At 41.2% G+C, this 24,563-nt stretch overlaps 2 protein-coding genes across 6 annotated transcripts in view; one reads left to right on the top strand and one right to left on the bottom strand.

Annotated features, from left to right (window-relative positions):
- Positions 1-135: 135 nt before the first annotated feature.
- Positions 136-6,389, bottom strand: PIGP (phosphatidylinositol glycan anchor biosynthesis class P). 3 transcript variants are annotated; one of them, XM_083500266.1, is made up of 5 exons: positions 6,060-6,389; positions 4,809-4,909; positions 3,776-3,848; positions 2,762-2,880; positions 136-452 (listed from the first exon to the last, which is right to left on the bottom strand). In XM_083500266.1, exons 2-5 carry the CDS (start codon positions 4,888-4,890, stop codon positions 322-324), a joined length of 405 nt encoding a protein of 134 aa, XP_083356392.1. In that variant the 5' UTR covers positions 4,891-4,909; positions 6,060-6,389; the 3' UTR covers positions 136-321. The 3 variants fall into 3 exon arrangements, with proteins under 3 accessions (XP_083356392.1, XP_083356394.1, XP_083356393.1); XM_083500268.1 differs by having other exon boundaries at positions 6,162-6,354; XM_083500267.1 differs by having other exon boundaries at positions 6,011-6,330.
- An 84-nt stretch (positions 6,390-6,473) lies between these two features.
- The window catches only part of TTC3 (tetratricopeptide repeat domain 3), a 60,661-nt gene continuing 42,571 nt past the window's right edge, over positions 6,474-24,563 (top strand). The window contains exons 1-12 of one of the 3 annotated variants that reach the window (XM_083500162.1): positions 6,474-6,532; positions 7,804-7,988; positions 13,558-13,649; positions 14,579-14,624; positions 14,836-14,971; positions 15,496-15,583; positions 16,130-16,183; positions 16,723-16,846; positions 19,156-19,241; positions 20,099-20,193; positions 21,404-21,466; positions 23,890-23,944. In XM_083500162.1, coding sequence (XP_083356288.1) covers positions 6,489-6,532; positions 7,804-7,988; positions 13,558-13,649; positions 14,579-14,624; positions 14,836-14,971; positions 15,496-15,583; positions 16,130-16,183; positions 16,723-16,846; positions 19,156-19,241; positions 20,099-20,193; positions 21,404-21,466; positions 23,890-23,944 — 1,068 coding nt within the window. In that variant the 5' untranslated portion in view covers positions 6,474-6,488. Of the gene's footprint in view, positions 6,533-6,999; positions 7,998-13,557; positions 13,650-14,578; positions 14,625-14,835; positions 14,972-15,495; positions 15,584-16,129; positions 16,184-16,722; positions 16,847-19,155; positions 19,242-20,098; positions 20,194-21,403; positions 21,467-23,889; positions 23,945-24,563 lie in introns of those variants that run through there. The other 2 variants (XM_083500161.1, XM_083500163.1) reach the window with 2 other exon arrangements.

Below are 24,563 nucleotides of genomic sequence, written 5' to 3'. Positions count from 1 at the left end.
TGTTAAGGTAAAAATGACACGCCCTTTGCTCAGATATATTTGTGGTGTGTGGGGGTTTTTTGGGATGTAAAGAGCACAGGCTGAGGACAAATGGCACTTGGCTTGTCTGGGGACCAGGTGGAGCAAGACACTCAGTCCTTGAAAGATGCTTTATTAGTACTGCATCCATATTTTTGAGGCACTTTCACATAATCTCACTGAAGTCAAGCATTTTAGCACTTCATTACCAACCAGCCTCCTCAACACAGGAATTTATAAATCTTTCCCATATGAATAAGTTTGGTTATTTTTTTTATATATAAAAAAATACTTTTTCTTCGGTTAGTGTCTAGGGCAGTCTTCTGTGTCAGACAAGAAAAACATTTTGTTTACTTCACTGATAGGAATATCTCTTAATGCAGGGATAGCGTCTTCTTGTGGTTTTTTCCATTTCTGATTTTTTGCGTAGTGGTCTGTAGAAAATGTAAGGAAAAATAAGATACGTCATGCTTTAGTCATACTAAAGAAAATACTTTTTCACAAGGAAGTAGTTTTACAGCAAGATATATTAATGATTCCTCTAATAAGCTAGCACATCTACTCCAAATTTCGAAAACCTTGCAGTCCACCATACAAAATCAGCATACAGCTTTACCATGTGAGTCCCAGAGACTAAGGAATGACCTATATATTCAGAAAAAGTGGGATAATCCTTTGGGGACTGTACCACTTCAAAATGCAGGCAGTGGGGTGGATAATTTAATGTTATGCTTCCACTAAGTGTAGTCTAAGCTATTCATCTTTCAAATATGGTAGCTTCTGCAAGGAAGGACTTTTTTAAAAGGTAGGGAAACCATTCAACACTTCTTTCCGTAAGAACCCACTTGCCATTTAAACCATACCTTCCAAAAGGCTGGTTGAAATCCCACAAATTAATTGCATGCAAGGCAGAAAACTTAAAAGCTCCTTTTGTGCCGGGTTTTCCTGGCATAGAAAGAGCTTTTCATCTCTCTGACTTGCTTACCAAACCCTGGGATATTCTCATGTGGGCTTCCCGGATCTTGTGTGGAGACACAAGATGCAACTATACCAGGGGTCTGCAACCTTTAAGACAAAAAGAGCCACTTGGACCCGTTTCCAAAGGGAAAAAAACCTGGGAGCCGCAAAACCATTGCGACATTTAAAACAAATATATCTCCAGAGCCGCGATCTGACAGCGGGCGGGAAGGTGATGTCGGGACTAACGCACGCACTGCCCCTATGCGACGTCACAGCCAGTACAGTGCCCGCCACAGTGGGGAGTGTCGGGGTGCACAATGCGCCTCCTCCCCTTGCTAGTATCCGCCCCGGAGCCGCGGCAAAGGTGTAAAAGAGCCACATGCGGCTCCGGAGCCGCGGGTTGCAGACCCCTGAACTATACTGTATTGAAGCCACCTTTGGAAGTTCACCTCCAAGTGTCCCCACCATCAGAGGTAAGGTGGATGATTAAAACCTTCTCAGTAGAAAAACCTCATCTGTGAAATTTCTATCCCACAGAGGTGTACCTGGAACCAACACTACAATCTTTTGCTTTTATTCTCCCTGGCTTTTAAATCTCACCCTCTTAACACAGTATTTAATTTTATTTATTTTTTAAACAAGCCTGGATGCTCTCCTGAAGGGTGGAATCTATCTATCTATCATCTATTTATCTATCTATCATCTAAATTAAACTAAGATTGTGATTTGGTTTTGCTATTTTAGGTTTTAACATCCACAGTTCTAGTATTCATGTTTAAATTTGTTTTCTTGTATGAAATTGTTATACGCTGGTGCTTTGAGCTGCCTTGAAGAACTGTGGAAAGGCAGGAAATAAAATGTTTAATACCAGAAATGATTCCCCACTCGCATTTTCAAGTAGGCCAGTAATGTGCCATTTCCCTCAGTATATAGATCAACTCTATGATGGGCAAAGTAGGAAAGGTATCATGTGATATGTCGTAATCTATTGATGGAATGCAGAAACTCTTGAGTTAATTCAGTGGAAAGCCTTTTATCTATGTGTCAAGCTGCATGTGTTGATGAGAGTCATTTATTACAAATGCAAATGACAAAAAGCATACTGATGATAAAACTTACTCTACAAGTACATGCATGTACGAACCAGACCCATGAGTAGATATTTTAAACTATAATAAAGTATAGGTGCAGGTTGTTTGAAGAGGGAGCTACAAGTTGCAGAATCACATCAGCATTGCCCACAAGATGTATGTATGCCCACGGAAATCTTGATGCTTTTATTAACTCTTTTGCACATCTATTGTAGGGTAATACCGTTTTGACCAAAGTTTTCTCTTTTTTATAATGTTCTGATTTCCTTTCTGTTCTTTTAGGTGTATGTTTTTACACTGTCCTTTGAAAGCTGTTGTGGGGGAGCAGGAGAAGGCGTGGTCAACCATGCAATACCTATTCAGCCCCAGCGCTCACAAGTCCCACAATAAAAACAAGTACAGTCGTTCCTTGGAAGTCAAACGGAACCCTTTCAACTTCCAAAATGTTCAGAAACCAAAGCACGGCTTTTGATTGGCTGCAGTAAGCTCCTGCAGCCAATCAGAAGCTGCAGAACCCCCACCAGACATTTGGTTTCCAAAAATAGTTTGCACAGTCACTTCCAGGTTTGTGACATTTGGGAACCAAAACGTTTGAGAACTAAGCTGTTCGAAAACCAAGACACGACTGTATTGTGAGTAGCTAAAAATAGTATTATGAGTGTATTACTTGCAGTCCTTGTCAGCATCCTTACCTGTAATGGTGTGTGTGGAATTCAGTGGAGCAGTACTGATCATGTTAATACCAAAGAGGAGTACATAGGCTATTCCCACGCTAACTAAAAGGTAGACAGGCAAAGCGACAGCCCAGAACCTATGAAATGGAGGTAAAAACAGTTACCTTATGTAGAGTTGTATACACAAGGAAACACACAGCAGAAATCATTTCAAGCACTAAATGAAGTACGGCCACATTTCAAAGACAATGGTGTAGTGCTGGAGAAAATGGTACAGCAAAGAGCATGACTGAGGCTGGAGCAGCTTCCCTGTGGGGCAAGTTTGGTGCCTTTTAATTTTGTAAACAAGTCAAAAGGGGCAGAGGACAGGATAGAAATTTTAAAAATTAACAAGTGTTGGTATCTAATGGCAATCATACTCTTGAGTAGGTCTACTGATTTCGGTGGTTCTGTTCAGAGCATGACTTAGTTGGTTAACACCCAAACAGTAGAGCAAGAGTTCCCAAAATGATTCTCCATCTCTCATCACACAAGAGCGACTTGATTAAGAATGGTTAATCTAGGGAGTTTGCTGGCACAGGATGTGGCAATTGTCACTTTCTTGGAAGGCTTTTTTTTATAAAAAAAAAAAGGTTAGACAAATGTAATGAGAACAAGGACATCAATAGCTCTTAGCCTTTCTTGTAGAAATCATTTCAAAAACATACTGCCTCTGAATGTCAGGTGCTTGGGACGGTCTATTTTTGGGGAAGGGTGGAATGCATGCCTTCATGCTCTGCTATGACAGGCTTTCCAGAAGCCTCTGACTAGCCATGGATGTGTCCCCTGCCAGAGGCTAGTGCTGCAAAAGGGAGCAGCAGCAACCTCCTCCCTTCCTTGAATTCTCAGCTTTCATTTTTTTTAAAAAAAGGATGTTTCCAGTATTTGTAGAACTTGAGCTATAAGGCAAAATGTACAGAAACTATTATTCTCTATTTAGCTGAGGTCTACAGACATGAAAGACATTTAGTGTGAAAAATTATTCAAACCTACTTTTGAGGCCAGTATGTTAACCCCCAGGAGAACAGCCAGGATTCAGGTATATAGGCCCAGACAAGGTACAGCACTGCATAAAACAAGAAGGAAGAAAAGTGCAATGGCAGCTGGAATACGATCTCCTACAACAAAGTAGCCAAGCTTGCATCTATGGCCTGGCTGTCACTGGAAAGCCTGTTACAGATAGGTAGCCGTGTTGGTCTGCCATAGTCAAAATAAAAAAATTCCTTCCAGTAGCACCTTAAAGACCAACTAAGTTAGTTCTTGGTATGAGCTTTCGTGTGCATGCACACTTCTTCAGATACTGGAAAGCCTGTTATTGCCGGTTATGAGATTCTGATCTGGCTAATATCTGGATGAAATACCACTACAGTGCTGCAATAGACTTACTTCAAGTAAAAATGAATAGGGTTAGGTTCTTGTGCAGAGAAGGGGGAAGTCTATCAGACATCACTGGCCACTTAGCAGCTTCCGACAGTGAAGAGCTAAAGTTATTCAAATGGCTGAATGACAAGACAAGTCCAAAGGATTGCATGTTTTAGAACAATAAGAATATTGGTCAAGCGCTTTCAAATGAAGGCAAAGTACAACAAATAAAACTGAGGATTCAGAAGAAGGCTTCCCTGTAACCTGTTCCTTTAGATTTTGTGCATGACTACCTGGAAGCAATTCCCACAGATTTGAATGCAATCCTATGCTCACTTATCTGGGAATAAGTCATAATGAAATCAATGAGCTTTACCTTTACAGTACAATCTTACATGTGGCTCCTCAAAAGGTCTAGCAACCCTTGCAGAGGCTCAACCCAGCATGCCTAATTGGTCATGATCCCTAAGCACTTTTGCTTTCAGTATTGACATCCTCCTTACCATCACACTTTAAAGTCTTGGAACTATGAAAGGGTGTAAGTGGTTGATTATAAGGTGAAATAACCAGGTTGCCCAAGGTGTCTTCTTGGAGTGCAGTCACAACTGTGGAAGGAGGATTGGGCTAAAATGAGTTACTGAACACAGAAATACTGTATACTTACTAAATAGGAACTGGGATCCTAAATACAGAACAAAGCCATATATAGCTCTTTCTGGCAATGGAGCCGGTGAGTTTTCAACCATGTTGCTGTCTTCTATTTATCTATTTAGGAGGGGGGAAAGACCATTAGTGTTTTGTTGTGTTAGCATTCTACCTCCATCAACAACAAGGCACTGCTCTCAAATAAAATTCCCCACCAACTGAAGAAGCGAAACTGTGGAAAACACAGTAAAACTTGTAAGTATACAAGAGATACAAACTAGGCATCACTCTTGCTTTGGTTGGATGCAAGATGGCAAGTTACAAAAAACACTTCATCAGAAATATGAAAAGTTAGCTTACTCTCAGCTGCATCCAGGGCAATGTTGGTTACAAATTCAAATACTTCAATTTATGCTAATGTGCAATTACAAATCATCTAGCACTTCCAAACACCTAAGTCCCCACCAAAAGGGGCCTGTGAACAGTTTTAACAGCTTCATATTCTCTTATCATTCATTAAACTTTGTATTAAAAACCAACAACTTTCGGAGCTAATTATGAGAAGTGTTTTCTACAACCACAAAGTGGGTTTCTTTGTTGGGGGTGTGGGGAGAATATAAGGCAGACCTGCAGTGAATAAAGACTACAGTACATGCATCTCCCTATAAAGGCAACTGGAAGTTACTATTTTTAAATTTATATCGTCCCTGTCCTTCAAGGAGCTCCGGGCAGCATATATGGTTTTCTCACCCCTCCTTTTCTTCTCTTGAAAAATATTTTCACAGCAATCCTGTAAGGTAGGTTAGGCTAAGAGAGGATGACTGTGCCCAGGTCTTCATGTCTGAACAGGGGCAGGAAGCTGCCTTAGACACGAGTCAAACTCTTGGATCATCGAGCTAATCGCAGTCACCATTGCCGTGCAGAGGATTCCCAGGGTTTCGAGCAGGATTATTCCCACCCCTACATACAGATGCTGGGGAACGGAACCTGGAACCTTCCTCATGCAAAGCAAGCGAGCTATGGGCACTCCCGAATTTGGACCTGGTCCCCAAACCAAGTCCTAACTCTCTAACAACCGCACTACACCCAAAAGCAGGCATGGTGTTGTTTTAAAAATACTGCTGTAAAATATTCCCCATCCCAGTTAAAAATCCGCCCTGATCTCATCAATCTCTATCGATGCCTGGATTGGATTTCCAAAAAGCCCCCTTCAAAACACACCTAGGATTGCAACTGTCTCGTTAAACTGCCCTCGCAGAAATCCACCCACCCAAATCCATCATTTCAACCGACTGCAGGCGTCGATGGTCCCAGCTTGCAGTCCCGGCTTGCTGCTTCCCCCCCTTAGCGAACCCGTCAGATGGAAACTCGCCAAATTCAGCCGGAAGTTGGGCGAGCGTGTGAGTCAGCCCACAACTTCAGCCAGGAGACATTAGAGATGCTCCACAACCCTTCGCACAACTGCGCCGCAGCCCGTCTTAGCCTTCCTGGTCCGCAATTTGAACCATCTTTCGGCTCTCCCTTCCGATGTAAAGGGGTGCGGGCTCCCTATAGATATGCCAAAGGGAGGCAGCGGCGCCATTCTGAGCCCGCTTAGGGAATCACAGCTAATGGCGGTTTTCATTTTTTTTTTACCGGAAATGGAAGCTGTGCGATGCTAACCCTTTCTATCTCTATGCTTCGAATAATAGACTCGTTGATGGCCCCGTTGAGGATGTTAAGTCACCTCCGAATTAGCAAGCTGTTTGTTTGGGCATCTAGCACTACTGTGTGTTTTTTTTTTTTTAAAAAAAGGGTCTCTACGCTTATTTTTGCCCACAAGTCGGCTCTAACTGAATTCTCACTGTCTGTACTTTTGGCACTTCGTTTCCCAACCTCGCTGCTTTTACACACACACACACACACACACACACACACACACCACGCCCTATTTGCATCAGATGAAGCCTTCAAAAGTTCATACCATAAAAGTGTTAGTCTTTAATATGCCATAATACCCTAACCCTTTGTAGTTCGAGGCACATGCATTGCAAAGGTAGTCGTGTTGCTCCATACAAAAAGCATTCAGAATCCACAGTTGGACAATATTTAAAATGGGCTCAATAAAAATGTCATCTAAGTGTGTCGAGATGGATCCTCCATATTTTTAGGAGTATAAACGTAATTACAGTACATGTCTACAACATTAGCTCATTCTTTGGTTCTTTTTGCATTTTTACTTGTCCCTCTTATCCCTTGCTTTGTGCAACATCTTGCCTGAAGACGAATTCTGGAGTGTTTGGAGGCTTGTCACCTTTTTGTGATATTTGGGTTGGTCCCAACTGGATTTTAAGTTGAGGTTGGATCCCCTTTTGCGGGGCTGCTGTGAGCCACTCTTCAGCATAGCCACTTCTCATACATTCAGTATGGAGAAGAACATTGGCGTTGGCAGTGTTATTTTTGAAACATTTAAACACCAACATAAACATTTTGCACACAAAACAATACACGCAAAATTATATCTGAGTTCATTAAGTGCATCTTCCCTGTGTTTTGTTGCTGTGGGTACCCTGTAGACTGAGCTATAATTCTGGTTTTCTGTGGGCCTGAGCAGAGAAAAGTATGTTTCAGAAGGAACCGAAACACAAGATTTCAGGAACTACAGCCAATTCTATCAGATACAGGAAACATTCTCTTGAGTAATATTTATACACCTAGCACTGATGGGGTTGAAACCTGGGTTACAGGAAATTAAATGCAAACAGCTCAAATCTCGCTGATTGCAAAGATATAGACACACAAGCTTAGGATAGTTATTAAAAATGCCATGTCACGCTTCTGATGAAGTGGCCCACAGTCCACGAAAGCTTATGCCATAATAAAGATGCAAGCCTTTTTTGCTGCAACACGGCTAACCCTCCCGCAAATCGTTAAAAGGAACCAAGGCATTCCACCCCGAGGGAATGGGATCGTCCCTCCATTTCCCCTCAAGTCTACGGGGTTGCAATTCCGGCCTGTTTCTCGCTCTATGGCAGGAGAGCAGCGGAAACGAAACCGAAGCGTCGCCTGTGGGTTTTCCTGCGTATTGCTTGGGGAGGGAAGAGCAGAGCAGCACGTCAGCGCTTGCGAGCGGGCGGAGCGAGTGGAGGTGGCTGCTCGGAGCAGAAGCAAAGCGGCGGAGGCGGCGCGGAAGCTGCGCAAAGACTCGCCCGTCTGCCCGGTGAGAGAGGTACGGCCGGTGCGCGCGGAGAGTGGGTGGAGGCGTGGGGGCTTTGCTTGGGAATCCGCGTGGCCCAGCCTCCTGGCCTGCCTGCCTGGCCGCTGCTCCACAGTCTCTTGGGCGGTTCACGTTTCTCCCATGCTGGAGCCTGGCATTCAAACAGTGCGTGAGCGAAAGGCCCTTTTGTCCATATTGATTACGGCTAAGCCTGTGGCTGTTGTGGCCGGGGAACGTGATTTTGAAGTGCACGTCTGAATGCTGCCAGGCGATCGCTTCCTTCCAGCCACGCCCGCTCCGGAATCGGGAACATTAGGCTTGTAGCAGTAGGCCTGCTGTTGGAGAGGCGCTGCAGGCTTTCCGCTCCGAAGGCTCCAAACTCTTTCCAGTCTCCTCCTTGGATGACCTGGAAGCGGACTAATAAACACTCGCCCCCCGTCGAATGCCTAAGTGCAGATTCGGACCCCAGCCCCACCCCCCAAGTTGAGAGTGGCACTTTTTAAACAGTTGCATGACTGTACAGGGTCTGGGAGAGTTGGAGGCATTCTGTGTAACAATCGTATGTACGTATTTGTGCTTTAGATCCACGCCTTTGTGCCCATGGTGGTGATTTTTTGCGATGTGTTTCTGGGGTGATGCACGATTTGATTATGGTTTGGGGTAGGCCTTGTTTAAAAACCTTCTCTTCTTCTTTTGGATCTGTGCCGTTGTGCATAGGGTGGCCCTATGGAGTGATGGATGCAGAATCTTGCAGTGATGCACGTTTCCAGGGAATTTTTGAATTGGATCATTGTCTCCATATCAGAAGAAAGGCAATCCACACTCCCAAGTTGTGAATTTTAAGTGTGTTTTTTCTTAAATAAACATTACAGGAAGTTCCTAATACTAATTATATTTGTGTGTCCATCATTATATACGCCAGGGCCAACTTCTTAAAATAAATCCCTTTGATGTGCAGATGTTTTGGTTATGAGCTTCCTAGTTTTGTTTGGGCAGTTTTGTGCAACTTTATATTGGAGTGAGTTATTTGCATGTGTAAAATTCCCCCAAACCCCATGTAATTTCTCTTAGTTTTAATGGATTTATTACTTTTTTCCCTAAAGCCCCCAAACAACGAACACTATATTACTATAAAAAAGTACAGTATACAGTTAAAAGTACAATTTCTTCCATTTTAAATTTGAGAAAATTCAAATTTACAACATAAGGCCTGTGGGCTGATTGATGTTTCCTCTTTTGATAATTTTCTTTATCTTTTTAAAAAGCATTTGTGGCCCAATCAAGTGGAGGTAGAAACAATATGCATTGTTTTGTGTTGGTGATTCAGAGGGTTCTGTTGCAGCCAGGAAGTCAGACTTTCACAAACATGACTACTCAGAGTATGCCTCATTGAGTTCAATGAAGATAACGTAGACTGAGACTTCTTCATAATCTGTTCATGCATTAGGTTTTCTGCTGTGCACCAAACCACAATGTGTGAATTAGACAAATGCATGTTTGGAAAAACATATACAGTATAGAAAAACATGTTTGGAAAAACATATACAGCCCGCGCTGCTGAGAATCAATATTGGCAGCTTCCTGTCAAGTGTACCCTCAGTTGAATACCTGGGTTTTCTGTCAGTGAATATGCAGGAAAGCCTGTAATGTGTGAATTGCTGGAGAATGAAAAACTTGTGTGCTGCTGCCAGTGCAATACATGTTAGCTTGAAGGAAGGAGAAAATGGCAGAGACAACCAGAGATCAGAAAAGGAGACTGGAGTTTAGCTTTTCTGGTTAAAGAAAGGTAACCAAAATATACATTTAAAAAGGAGCTGATAGAATAAACTAGGGGGTCACCAACATTATTATTATTTATTAAATTTGTACAACACCCCTCACCCACAGATCTCAGGTGACCATAGAAGCACATGTTCTGTTCAGTGGTCTCTTCCCCTTCCCCTGCTAAAGTTCAGCTTGAATGAAGCATTCTGTTGTTTCCAGCAGAATAGATAGCGGTGTGTTGCAAGGTCTGTGTAGTGCCCATACCGTTTCCCTGATTTGCAAATGTGACTACAGGCCTGAAGAGGTTGGTGGCAACTGGAATAAACCAGTCTACCAATAGTACTAAAACAACCAAACAATGGAGATTGAAATGTTAAGAGCAGAAACACTGCATCCAATTAAAACTTACGCCTCTCCCCTAAATGCTCAGCGAAACACCAAACTCTTAATGCTATGCCTGCGCCAGGAGGCTAAAAGCAAGGGGCCATATGGCTATCCCAGAGGAGGGAGCCCCAAAGCCTGGAGGGACTGGTCAAAAACATCCTGCTCCACATGCCCACCAGCCTGATCTCACCAGGCATGGCAGTGTAGAGTTGCACCATGGGCAGGAGTGGGAAACCTCTTGCTTGGGAGCCCAATGTGGCCCTCCTGGCATCTCTATATGACTTAGGCCACCCCTGCTCTCTGTAAGCCATTCCCTTCTCTGGCCTTGCTTACCTGGAATGTGCTGATGACTTGGTTACTTGCATGAGAGACAGAGAGGGGTGCCTGGAGAATCTTCCAGCCCACTCAATATACAGTGGCAAAATTTGCGTTCTTTGCTTCATCCACTGGCCTGTGGTCCCAGGATGCTTCCCCAGAAGGGAATGTGGCTCTTAATCTGAAAAAGGCACCCCACCCCTGGCTGTGGGGGAGGGGGAGTATAAATTGTGGCTGAATTTAGCCTTGATTAGATTCATAGCTTTGTTATCTAGCAGCCAGCTGTAAAGCCTTGACCTGTAACAGTTTCAGTAGGCCTTGGCTCTGTGGGCAGATGCTTAGAATTCTACCTTAAACATATGGTTAGTCTTATCAGGAAGCTAAATAAATATTAGTGTTTTAAAAGGCTTGCAGAACAGTTTTACCTCTTTTTTATTATTTCAGTTTAGATTTTTTACCCTCCCTTCGCTATAAGGTCCCAGGGCTTATCGTACTCCATACTTGTTATGTAAACTCTGCACCATACTGACTTTGGAGTGTTCTGCAGCCTAAAATACTTGCATAGCAACAATGGGGCAGCAAAGTCCAGAGAGAGAACTGCTTTCAGGATTTTTGCACAGATTGCTTCTTCTCTCTGCTTTTATTGCCAGGCTACAGGAACTGGATCTGACACTCTTCCCCACCCGGCTCCTGCACCTTCTGAGCTAATCCCCCATACATACAAACAATCAAAACCTTTTTTGTGCTCCTCTAATCAGGCAACCCTCAGAGTTCTCACGTATTTGCCTGTAGGATTCCAGGTGAGCTGTTCTGAACATGCCTGCCTCTTGAAGTGACACAGCCACCTCCCCTTAATTCTTTGAGATTGAGAACATCTTTAATAAAAACAATTTAAAAAGGAAATTAAGAATTCAGGTGGAGGAAGATGTTTGCTAGAGGAGTTGGGGGCGCCTGTCCTATTTCTAGCAACAGGAGTTGCTAATATCTGGCAGGACCTCAGTTTATGACCTAAGAGAGCCACGAGAAAAGATGCTTCTTGAGCTATCAGAGTTCAAAGCATCAAAGACTGGTATCAGGTCTGGAACTGTGTCTGGAGGCAAATGAGGAGCCAGTGTGATTGATGCATTATTGGTGCTATGCGCTCTCTGGCAGGCTAGCACCTTTGTTGTTGCATTTTGAACCAATTGAAGCTTTAGAGTCCTTTTCAGAACATGTTGCAGTGGGCTGACCTGCATGTTTCCAATGATTGTGGCCAATGTACATTCACACGGTGAGCTGGCAGATGATGCTATTGGCTGTCCGGCTACCTGGGTTCCCTCAAGGTTCATATCTACTTTGAGAGAGAAAGTGTACACACTACTAGCATAGACTGAACACCTAAACTTTAATCAGTTTTGGGAAGTGTTGTAAGAAAAAACTGCTCCCTTTCCCTTATGGGGTATCTAAAAGCCCGTATAGAGTCCTTACGTAGGTTTTCTATCGGTAGGAGAAAATAACAGAGGCAAACCAGAGAATATTGAGAAGCAAAGCAGCTAGTAAGCATGTTAAACTGTTGCAACAGGGTCTCCTGCTCACCCTACGCAGGGAGGGAGGAGAGGAACCCAGGACATTGGTTTCAAGCTCTTATACTGTACGTATAGACTTTTGAAATTGCCTACTATCCTGTAGCTCAAGACCACCCCCCAAAACATCATAAATACATCACAGAAAGAGGTGGTCCCCAGCAGTAATTTGAAAGTGTTGCTTCTATCCTGATAATGCCTTATCTGATTGCCGTTTCTGGGTAGCCTGGCTTTGAGATGGTAAATACTTAGTTTCTGAATCTGTTATGCATATTGATAGTGTGCTCAGCTTAACAGATACTTGCCAGACTGTATTTACAGGGAAGTGTAAGCCCCTACAGTCCAAAGAGAATTGGAAAGCTTTTCCCATTTCCTTCCTCAAATGTTTGCAGAGAAACATTTGAGGTCAATTTGGGAGAGCCAGAATGGCTTCAGGATTGTTCTCCTGTACTATTTCAGACACATGGTTTATATACGTACGTATGTGCTTGCCTTGTACGTTTATACACACACACACACACACACACACACACACACGATCTTAGAATTCCTATAACAGAGGGTTAACAGGTGACATAAAAATAAATAACAGGACCAATGCTCTTTTAAAAAACAAAAGCTGTGAGTAGTAAAGTTACGACACCCTTTTCAAAGGCAAAAGTTAACATTGATAAAGTTTTCCTGATACTGTTATGATTGTATGTAGGGACATCAATCTCGTCTGAGCCAACATTCATCTCATCTACATAAGAAAAAAGTCAGGTCAATTCCCCGAGGATGTTACAATCCAATTACAGTTGATCTAATCCTGCTATAGTTGACTATTCTTTGGATTGCAAACTTTGGACTTGCTGTTGGGGCCTGTTATGCCTCCCATATGAACAAGTTAGCAAACACAGTGTCACTTGGTTTTAAGTAAAGTTTTATGAAATCAGTTCGAGTTAGGCGGGGGAGCATGTGGCCTTCTACTGTAGTTTCCACCATCCCATGGCCAGACTGCCTGGGGCTAATGGGAGCTGAAGTCCAGCCACATCTGGAGTGTCTCGAGTTATCCGTCTCTGCAGTAAGGGAATCCAATGCAAACAAGTCTTTCCATCTGGTACTAGTGAACGAATAGAATGTTTGTAAAGAGTAGATTAAGCCCATAGTACTAATAATTATGTTAGCAGAACTAGAGGCATGTTTGGCACTCTGATTCAGTAGTTTTGCCTGGTGATTTGAGGTGTGCTTTGTCAGAAGCCTACCACACAGGGTTGTTGTGGAGATGCTAACTTGAGCTTCTTGGAGAAAATTGTGGGATATAAATGCAATAAATAAATAAAATACTTATACTTAGAGCTGTGTCCCCAAGAGCTGAATCAAATGGTTTCAAATGTTTTATTCCCTCTTTCATTAAGATCTTTTTTGTTCTTGCAGGGAAAGTTGGTTCTTTGTGCTTTAAACCTGTATTAAAATCCTTAGGGATAACCAATATTTCAAAGTGTTTAGGCTAATTTATTTATTTCCCCCCTTTTCATTGTTTCCTCGTTTATTTATTTATTTTTCAGGATCATGCAAAATGGCAAATCCTGAACTTGATCCAGATATTTTCAATCACATCACGTTATATGGAGCTTATGTCAGACCGTGTTGTGAACTGGTAAGCTGTGCTTGATTTTCTTGCTGCCTCCTGATACTAGCTGTAGAGGAGAGAGAGAGAGAGAGAGAGAGAGAGAGAGAGAGAGAGAAAAGCATAGAATCAGCTTATTTTTTTATTTCCCATATGTGCACATCTTTTGTTCATATATCAGAAAAAGAAACACGTTTGGCACCACTGGTGAAAGGTTTTTTTTATTAACGTATTTCTTCATTTTTAACATGGTTGACCATGGGTTAACATTGCAGCAAAGAGCTATTGGTAATGGTCTGTCAGGTGTCTTGTTCTGTCACCGTAGAAACAGGAGAGGATCATAGTCGGTACTAGGAAACAGTTTTTAAAAAATATATGCTGTAGACTTGGGCTTTGGGGGTAGAAGGTCCCCTTTTGAAGGCCAGTCACAAGGTAACATCACTCTCTATTAAATGCTTTGAGGTGCAACATTTCAGCATGGGTAAACTAGTTTTCGTTTCTGAAGTTCTCTCCTTCTGTCCCCTGCTATACATTTCAAAGGGTGTTTCATACACCAGCTCTGTGGCACTGTTCTGCCACAAACTGTTTTACGTGGGTCCATTGCAAGTCATCGCCATTCTGCTGGATTAGAAGTTCTTTTCTGTCCTTCTGTAGCAAACAAAGTCCTTCTGTTTCAGCGGTGAAAACAACACTCAGCTAGTCTGTATAACATACAGCAGGCTTTTCGAAGCAAACATCCTCTTCTCAGCCTGCATTGAGAAACTGCTTGGTAGGAGCATGCTCTGCAAAAGGGATCGGGTTTGGTTCTTGATAACTTGTTGGTAATCCTTTGAGTTGCATTCAAAAGCTGTTCCTGGATCAGATGACTCACTATTGCTTACACATGAGCCATTTTTAACTTTTGGTTCACATTATTTGCCTTCAGTGCTTTAACTGTCAATATCTATGTTGTTTTGTAGGTTCGTGCAAAATTTGGAAGCTGTTCTTCAGTGAAATATAGACCAGGTACATAAACTAACAATGCAAGTTAGTAAAAAATATTTTTTCCTCTTTAGTTTGTCTGTCTATGGTTGTTTTAATGGTCCTATCTTGCATTTTGCTGTGCTGCAGAAGAATAGACTAAATCTGATGTAGCAGTCAAGCACTGATGCAGATCTTCAGATTTGTAAGGCTTATTAGAGCTTAGTTTTATTTTTCCTTTCTTTTTGTCCCATAGGTGAAATTTGTAAAATATGGTGTAGTAAACCAGTTTCTGAGCTGCACAAATATTGTGACATGATCAAAATATATACCTTTTGGCCATTTTTATTTGCGCCTGGATGTAAACACACAAAGAAATGTCTTGATTCCAGGTAAGCAGGCATTTTTCTTGTTCATTAAATGTTTACTTTGCACTCTTGTTTGAAAACTGAAATATGGAAAACCAGTGTATATTTTGCAGCATCAGGACACAGAGAGGTTCTAAAAATAGAATGCTAACATGGGAAATAACAATAAATTAACTAGAACAATTTTTTCCTAGTCCCTCACCTTACTCTCTACTTTTTATAACATCCTGTCTTACTAAGAGTACTGGAAAACATGAATCTCTGTCACAATTCTGTGACATTTTGGTTGGTTCCGTTAAAGGCATGACCCAACTGAATTTTTTGAATCTTTTCTTATGGACCAGCATTCCTATCTTGTAAATTATTCAGAGTAAACACTCAGTTGGACTGAATAGACATGCTTGTTTGACTATTGATGTTTAAATAAATTATGAGTGTCTCAAAATCTGTTTTAATATGTGTACATAGTTCCAAGTACCTTTTTTATTTTGATCTTTCTCATATAGTAGTAGAAAATGTCATTTAATGTGAATCTGTTTATATTTAAGTGATTGTGAAGTGGGTGAGCTCAATCTGGAGAGACTATATGAAATTGAGACATTAGAAGATGTTACTGATATAGCCAAAAAGTTTGCGGTAAGTCATTAAGAAGATGATTATTCTATATTTATTTATACCCTGCCTTTTCCCCCTGACAGGGACTCAAGGCAGCTTACAGATAAGAATAAGAACCACTAAAAATATAGAAAAAAGATAATTAAAAACCAATTAAACATTGATAGAAGTAAAACTATATACATATTGAAGTCATACAAGTAGTTATAATGAAATCAGCATGGCAGCAGCCCTTTCATTAAAAACAATCAGTTTGTGAAAGCCTGCTAGAATAAGAAAGTCTTCATCTGCTGGCGGAAGGACAATAAGGAGGCAGCCAGTCTAGTTTCTCGAGGGAGGGAGGGAGGGCCAAAGTCTGGGAGCAATCCTAGCCATGCCTAATCAGAAATAAGGCCCATTGGATTCAGTGGAGCTTCCTTCCTGGTAAGTATAGGTAGGATTGTGTAGTCTTACTCTTGAATCTCAGCTGAAGTTAGAAAACCCCTTCAGATCACTGACATGGTGTTAAATGAGTGCAGGTTAGGGTTGTTGATAAGCCTTTGCTCTTTTTCTTCTCTCCACCCCCAGGATGTTCCACGTTTCATCAATGGCATATTGAAAATTGGAGCTGAAATAGACAATGTAAGTTTGTTTTCAACTCCCGGGTTCGAATACTAGAAGCCTTTTTGCTTCCACTTTTTTTGAATGAACACCTGCCTTTCATCCATCATGGAAGGCACCGGACCAGTGGTTCCCAGGTGATCTCCCATCCAGCCGCTGGCTCTCCTAGACCTCCTTAGAGTTAGCAGATTTATAGGAGCTGCAAGCTTGTTGTGGATCATTCATGATCTGAAATGCAATGGGGTCAGAATGATAATGTGACTTGTGGATCATTGGGAGCAAGCTAAAAACTGCTGTTTGTAAAACCCAATCAGAATGATCTAATGGATGTACTGGATAACAATCCAGCATAAACAGCAGAGTTCTTGGTGTCTGCAGAAATTAATTCTTTTCATGGAGGCAAGAGTATAACTGCAGGTCACTGGCTTGATTCTGCAGTCTTTATACTATTTAACACCCTCATGCCTGAATGGCTATATTTGTATTTAAATTTAACTTGTCGTTTTTTAAAAGTACTTCAAATAATAGTATCTTCTATATTTCTCCTTCATCTAAAATAGAGAATCTTCAATATTTATGATGCTCTTGACTGGATAAAATATGCTGATGACATCGGTATTTTGCAGAAATTAGAAAAGCTTGGAAATTATTGTTGGCCTTTCCTAGAAGTTTTCTTTGCTGAATGTAAGTTATACACAATGTTACAATGAGTGGTGTATGGGAAAATGTCGGGTTCCTGTGCCTGCTTAATCTTAAACTTTGTGGCTCACAGTTGGGTAATACTTTGACTAAGACCAACCAAAAAGTCACAGAAATGGTGGCAAGCTTTTGAGTTTTGCGGAACTCTTTAACAGGTGAGATGTTACACAAAGCAGGAAGCGGCGAGATGATTATAATCGGGGTTTTTAAAGGCTCTAGATTCAGTTCCAGGATAAAACTTTTATGGAACATCATTCCTCGTGAAGAGCTCTGAGAAATCAAAGGCTTGCCATGTTTTTGTGTCTTTTTGGTTTCTCCCCCCAAAAACGTATGGCCCAAAGGTTTTTTTTTTTGTGTGTGTGTGGATCAACACAGTTACCTTTGTTCCATAATACTAGCTCTATAAAGGCAACTGTTTTTTTTTTGTTTGTTTCTCTAGTCCTAACTGAAAGTGATTTTTATGTAGTTTGTGGTTGTTGTTTTTTTGAGGAAACAGCTTATTCTTCACTGGTATCATGACTCATATCCTGTCTACTACTTAGCCTGTGTTCTTTTCATTTAGACCAAACTGAAGTTAACATATCACTACCAGTTTTACTTCAAGATAGGAAGTCAAGGTCAGGAGGGATACCAAGTTAACTTGTTATTTCTGCAGTTGAAGACCAGAAATACAGCATCCTCCCAATATATACCAGTTGGCAACTTTGTGCTTGCCATGTGCCTTAAGGTTGTTCGCTGGTAAATTTATCGGCCTGGATCCAAAGTACTCTGTGCATCAGTGAGACATTAATTCTCATGCATGGGGGATCATAGATTTCTACCACCTCCCAGATACAGTGCCAGTTGCATGCCATGTTGCTTCTTGGAGTAGCAAGAGGGGCTGCATGATTCTTTTGGCCCAGGCCACACTTAAGTGAACCTGTTCTTTGAAATATCATGGATGGGGAAGCTTTTTGGCTCCATAGGATCAACCTTGCAGGCCAAATTTGACAGGTGGGTGGGGGCACCTGCCAGTCACACATCATTATAACATTACAAGGTTGAGAAATAGGTAGTCCTGCCTACATGCCAGAATCTCTGGTGCTGAGCATTGGTCTGGCAAAGCGCTTCTTTCTCCCATCCCTTTCCTACAATTTACAGGCATTGCTTCACATGTGAAAAATCCGCATCATGATTAATGTCTTCAGAAAAGCAGGTTTCTTTCTTTTTTAAAAATAATTTTTATTAAATTTCCATTTAACAATCCAATTGTGTCTCATTAATTAATCCGAATTATGCCAACACATATCATAAAGTCCAAATATTTTGCCAATTTTTTAAAATTTTTGTTGGGGGTACCCATGCTTTGAGCTCAGAAGGGTCCAATCCTCTCATATTTCTTCTGCTTTGATGTTCACAAGTCCCGTCTTCCAATCTTCTTGTTGTTATCATTTTTCTTCTTAATAACCTGTGAGTTATTTCCACAAGTGAGTTGAAGCAAACATTGTTATAGTCCTGTGTTGATTTTCACGCTAATCCAAAAGTCCTATTCAAGCGGCAGGTGCCATTTTGGCACTTCCCATAAAATACAGTCTAAGCGTCTGCTCATTAACTTTCCCAGACCAGTTGCTCCATAAATCAGCCTTTCCAGGGGAGTTCTTGTCAAATCAGACGTAGAATTCAAATAAGATAACAGAACGTGGCTCACCTCCCCCTTTGACTGTAAATCTTGCAACAAAGTCTGTCTCATAAGAAAAGCAGGTTTCTTTCAGCGACCGGGACTGTAGGGACTGTAGGAGGGACTTCTCCCTCACCCAGCTAGCTGGCGTTTTCTTTTGTTTGTTTTCTTTGACTGTTCTTGACATTGAACAGGCATGCACAGCCAAATTGAGCTGGATTTAACCCCTGCTCATCAACAGTCAAGGGGGGGGGGTGTCAATCTTGCTAGCTTTGACTTTGAGCACCTGTTAGGAACAAGGTTCCCTTCTGGGAACAAGGATTCGACACAGAATTCAACCCCTCTCTCCCTCCCTCGCTCAAGGGACATCAGCCCAGGGACAGGTGGCATGATTTGGGAGAAAGTGACTTTGTTAGTAAAAAAAAAAAAAATCTCTTTCTGCAACTTTGAAATCTTTTTTGAATTGGAAAATAAAAATGGAAGATTGACCTATTCACTTGGATTACACTAGTGTACATATGTGTGATATTTATTTAGTTCTCAAAGGAATAATTTTGGGCAGGGAAAAGTAACTCTTAAGTACATGTCGATACTACAGTTGGTAGCAGTAAACATTGTACTGTGTTTCACTTTGTAGACAAGCATCTTATAAGCAAAATTATATTGGAGGACTACAACTTAATAGAAGCATTTGAATCTCAAAACTGTGACGGTTGTATGAAGGTAAGATTTAAACAAAACGTTGTATTAAAAAAATAAGAGCTTACTTGTAAATGCCACACCTTTCATTTGGTCAGAGAAACCACCCTCTAGTGGTATCTCAGTCTTGTCTCAATTGAGCTTCAGTTTATTGGCTCTCATCTGGTTTATTACCAAGGCCAGGCACCAGTCCAGAACAATCACCGCCACATCTGCTTGAGCTGTAAAGGAGATGTAGAGTCGGGTGTCATCAGCATATAGATGAAAGCAAATTCCAGAACTCTTGGATGACCCCCACTAAGTTTCATGAAGATGTTATATAGCATGGGGGATAAAATCAAACCCTGAGGAACCCTGTAATGGAGGTTCTTCCAAGCAGCGATCCAAGTTAAAAGTGGAATCACTGCCAAACGGTATCCGCAACTCCCAGCTCCGACAGTCTCCCCAAAAGAATACCATGGTCATTTGTATTGAAAGCCACTGAGAGGTCAAGGAGAATTAACAGGGACACACTCCCCTTGTCCCAACACAAGTCATGAACAAGGGTGACCAAGGCCATCACACTCATCTAAGAGGTCTGAAGTTGGTTCAAAACCACCCATTCAAGAACTTTACCCGGGAAAGGAACGTTTGCAACATGCCTATAGTTGTTTGAGTGTTCTGGATCCAAGGATTTATCAGAGAATGGTCTCACTGCTGAAATTGCTTGTTTGTATCGTAGCTTGTTAGCATCCAAACACAGTCATTGTGTAACACAATCTTAAAAATAACTTAAAGATGTTTCATAGTTCAAGATGAATTTAGTAAACTGTATATATATGCACCCATCTGAAATTGCTTTACAATTGAAGTTAATTTGAATTTGTCCTGTTTCATTACAGAAAAGCGATCTCATGAAAAATTGGGGAAATGAAGCATTTGCTAAAGAGCAATTTGATATTGCTGCCGCTTCCTATACAAAAGCTATAGAATTATGGTAAGGGATAAATTATATTAATGAACAAAGGTGTAGAAAGGTGCATTTGAGATAAGAACCTTTTTGGACAGAAGATGAAAGATATTTTCTATATGAAGAGAAGAGTAGTTCCCAAAGACAGCTGCACATATACAGAGTACGGGGTATGGAATGCACTATGGATATTGTAGTGTTTCTTTGCATTCTTAGTGCCCTTCTAATTAGATTTTACTTCACCTGAAAATGTCTATTTGCTTTCAGAGGGGTTTATTTTGTCCTTGGCTCTTGTCACCAAACAATTAGCATCTTTTAGTGGATCATGTTGACCTGAGAGCAGAATCCCTTAAGTAGGATTTAAAGGTCCAGTAGGGAGTAGTGACTGTTTAACAAACCAGACGATTTATCACCTCAATCTGGATTAAGATTTGGTCTTTTGAGACGGAAGAAACAGTGCGCCCCCCACTGTTTTTTCTTTTGGTAGCCATTCCTAATACACCATGGGTTTTGTCCAACAGTGTCCCTCAGCTGATGGTAAGGCTTCCTAGAGGAAAGAAGCAATTTTCAACCACTTCCTTCGCTCCACTAGCTCACAGTGCACCACTTAAATCTCCTCTGGGGGGCTTCCCAACTTTCTAGAGCAATTTAGAGAGTGTGAGGAGTCTGCAAGGGAGGGGGGGGGGAATGCTCTGCTGCTGGAAGCCTTACTGTCAGCTGAGTAGCACTGTTTGTGAGAACTGTGTATTTTATAGCTTTTCAGTAGAGATACAGGATGGCAGAATTTAAAAAAAACCTGTCATATTTGAAACCACTTGAATAGCAAAGCTTGGCAATGTACCTGGTAAGTATCCCCACTAATACAAATCAGTATTACAGTACTGAAATTGTGTGCTGTGCCTATCAGTATCAGTAGTACTTACTATTTGCAGCAATCACTACCTATGTTATCTGCAACAATTGTGACTTTAGCTTCGGTTAGGCTGACACTGGGACTGCAGGTGTACCTGTTTCTGAATTCACCCTACATGGGGAGACTGCTGTAAACTATTCTCAATGAGTTTGTTATGCAGACCACAGCTTTTCAAACCTTGCGTATTAACTGCTACCAAAAATCCAAACTAAGGCAGAAAAGTCATATTGGATAATTACATATAAATACATGTATGGCTCAACTTTCAGGAGACTATTTTGGTTCAGAGTAAATAAACTGAATGCAATCTAACCTTTTTTGAAGGCCTGAAAATCACATTCTTTATGGCAACCGGGCTCTCTGTTTTATCCGAACTGGACAATATAAGTAAGTATAATTTTTTTTCATGGGATACAATGACTACATTTGAATGGAACCCTAAACTATGGTTTAGTGTTACATAAGTGACTCTAGCCTTTTCTCCTGGGCTCACATGCTCCCCTCTTCCTCTGCATGACATGTGATTGGAAAGAGAAGTTTGGAAGCTCTTGTTCTTATTCAGCTGTGGGTATTGATAACTGTGGTTAGTTTAAAACAAGTCTACTTCAAATCATGGTTTATGAAGCTGGCTTATTAAACTAACCACAGTTAATCACAGTTCTTGGTTTGGATGAAATGGCAAAAGTTTGCTTAAAAGGCAAGTGGAATTCTATGCATTCAAACCCCTTGGGCCGAAGGGACTGGGAATGGAGGAGTGTGAAAGCTTGAGAGGGCTTGCAGTTGAGTGTTCAAACACTGCCTAAGTATATTTATCTAAACTGAATATCAATCTCATGCTCCGTTTTTTAAAGCTGTGTTGCTTTAAGAGACTAAATGGCTATGAAACATTTTATATGCACATTTATAAAGTTAAATTTTCAGCTGCAAAATTTAGTATTATTTTACATTAGAGAGGATTTATTTCAGTTTGTCATAGTGTCTCATCCTCTTCCACACCCACTTGCTCAATGGCATGAGCAAGAGCGAAAAAGCAATGAATTTTTAGTTTAATGGAAGGAAGGAGTTCAGGAGGAGGGCATTAAATTGGAAATGTTTTCAGCTACTCTGAGTTTTTAGAGCTTTTGGGTTTGGTTTTGATCTCCTTTGGGACTTTGAATCTTGGGGAAGCTGGTGAGCATTGCATTTAATGCATGTTAGTGTCAAATAAAAAAAGTGATCTCTTAAAGACAGAAATACACAGTGGTTAGAGACCAAAGAACAAATGAACAAAAGAATTGTAGGGATCCCAAGGGTCATCTAGTCCAACTGTCTGCAATGCAGGAATCTTAACGAAAGCATTCATCAAAGATGGCCATCCAACCACTGCTTGAAAACCTCCAATGGAGGAGAGTCAATAATAATAATAATAATAATAATAATAATAATAATATAGTAAGTAAGTAAGATATTTGATGTTAGCCTCCCTGGCCAAGACCGGGCTCAGGGAGGCTAACATCAAATATCAAATACATCAAAACACAATCAAACAATTGATTAAAATACAGCTTAAAAATTAGAATCAGGATAAAATTAGATGATTGCCCACGAATTACAACCATAGGGGTTGGGAACATCAAGTATTCATCAGGGCCAGCTATCCATGTTGGTCCCACGTGAGCCGATAAAAGGGCCAAAGAGGTAACTTACAGGGTCCCATAGAGGGGGGTCAAACTGGGCCTGGACCAAAGGCCAGGCAGAAAGCTCCATCTTGCAGGCCCTGCAGAAAGATGTTAAGTCCCGCAGGGCCCTGGTCTCCTGCGACAGAGTGTTCCACCAGGCTGGGGCCAAAGCTGAAAATAATATAATAAATATATTATTTATACCTCGCCCATCTGGCTGGGTTTCCCCAGCCACTCTGGGCGACTTCCAACAAAAGACTAGAGGGGAGACTGCTCCACTGTCAAACAGCTCTTAGCGTCTGAAAGCTCTTCCTGATGTTTAGTCCATAGAACTAGTTCAGTGAAGTACTTTGAAACTGCAGATAGTTTCAAAAAAGTAGTTTATTGGATGGTAAGGAGATCAGGTGCTCAGAGCAAAAATAAATATGATAAATTCCACCAGGTATGACCCAAGCCACCTCTTTGGATCCCAACCTGTCCTGTATTTTCTGTATTGCTTTTCTGTATCTTGGAGGTGAATATGACTCCTTCTCCTCCTTGAGGAGTAAGGATTTTGTTTGTTTGTTTGTTTGTAAATTAGCATAGATTCCAACTTTACAGAGTGGACAGTCTGCCCGGCTTAGTGTTTTGGTTAGACTTGTAGGAATGCTGGATGGTATATTGGACCTTTCAGAGATGTCCTTTTCTGTTGACGAAGCCTGTTAGCATTGAACTGTTGCCATGTTGGTTTGGGTCAATATCTTTCTTCGTATCCTCTGAGAGTACTCGGAAGGAAAACCTGGCAGGAACAAGCGTTCAGATAGAAGGAAAGACTATTGACTGTCTTACTCAGTAGTCAGCAGCATTCAGGGAGGTAAATGTGAAAGGTTTTGGTTCTGCAAGGCTAGGTCTGTGAAGACAAAAATACCCCCTCCCCCTGGTGAAGTCAGAATTTGAACCTGGCTCCCCCCAGGAGGAGATGTAAGTTGAAGAATCCTCTGTCTGCTCTCCAGAATGGGAATTTATGGTGAGTGAAATTTCTTCTCTTTTAAAGACAGAACTTTCTCAAGTTTTTGGATTTAGTCTTGCAATTTGAAAAGCTTAAAAATGTACTGTATTTGAATGAGAACATTTTCCTCATTCATTAGTATCTTATCTTCTTACTGTTTTCAGAAAAGCCCTGTGTGATGGGAAGAGAGCCATAATTTTGAAGCCCAACTGGCCAAAGGTTAGCTGCATTTCTTTCACAGATCTGTCTTTGCTGGAACTCAAGTCAGAAAACATTGAACATTAACCATTATATAAACAGGAAGCTTCCCTTTTTGAGTTAATTTGACTAGTTATAAATCACTGGGGGATAGATACCCTGTATGCAATAGTTCTATTTATTTAAAAAACATTTCTAAACTGGTTAATATAGAACAAAATCTCTAAATGTAATATATTTGTGAGTAGGTAGAAATTATGTCCTTGGCAGCTTCTTAATTGAAAGAACCCATACCAGTTATTTTTAGGGCATGGTCTCTTTGGGCGCCTTTACCCAAGTTTAACAAGTACGTATTAGATTCACTTTCTGCATCTAATGTTCTAATGATCTAATGTTGATTCATGTTGTTTCTGGCTTTCTACCATGTGCCGGCATAGGATTGGATCCAGAGATCCTGTCGCCAGAGTTTTGCTCACAGAAGAGGCACTCCCAGTGCCCACTTAGAGAGAGTGGGGAAATTTGATTTTTGCCCATTTCCCATTCATTCCCCAGAAATGTTCTCCCTGGGGTTTGGTGCCACTTAATGAGAAGTGGTAAAGATTGTAGTGTGGTACACTGTTGGTTCTTCAGGGGTTAAAGT

This window comes from Podarcis liolepis (genome assembly GCF_965112155.1).
Source record: "Podarcis liolepis genome assembly, chromosome: 4".
Classification (NCBI taxonomy): Eukaryota; Metazoa; Chordata; class Lepidosauria; order Squamata; family Lacertidae; genus Podarcis; species Podarcis liolepis.
The sequence above is the reverse complement of the archived record's forward strand: the minus strand, read 5'-3'. Positions and strand labels throughout refer to the sequence as shown.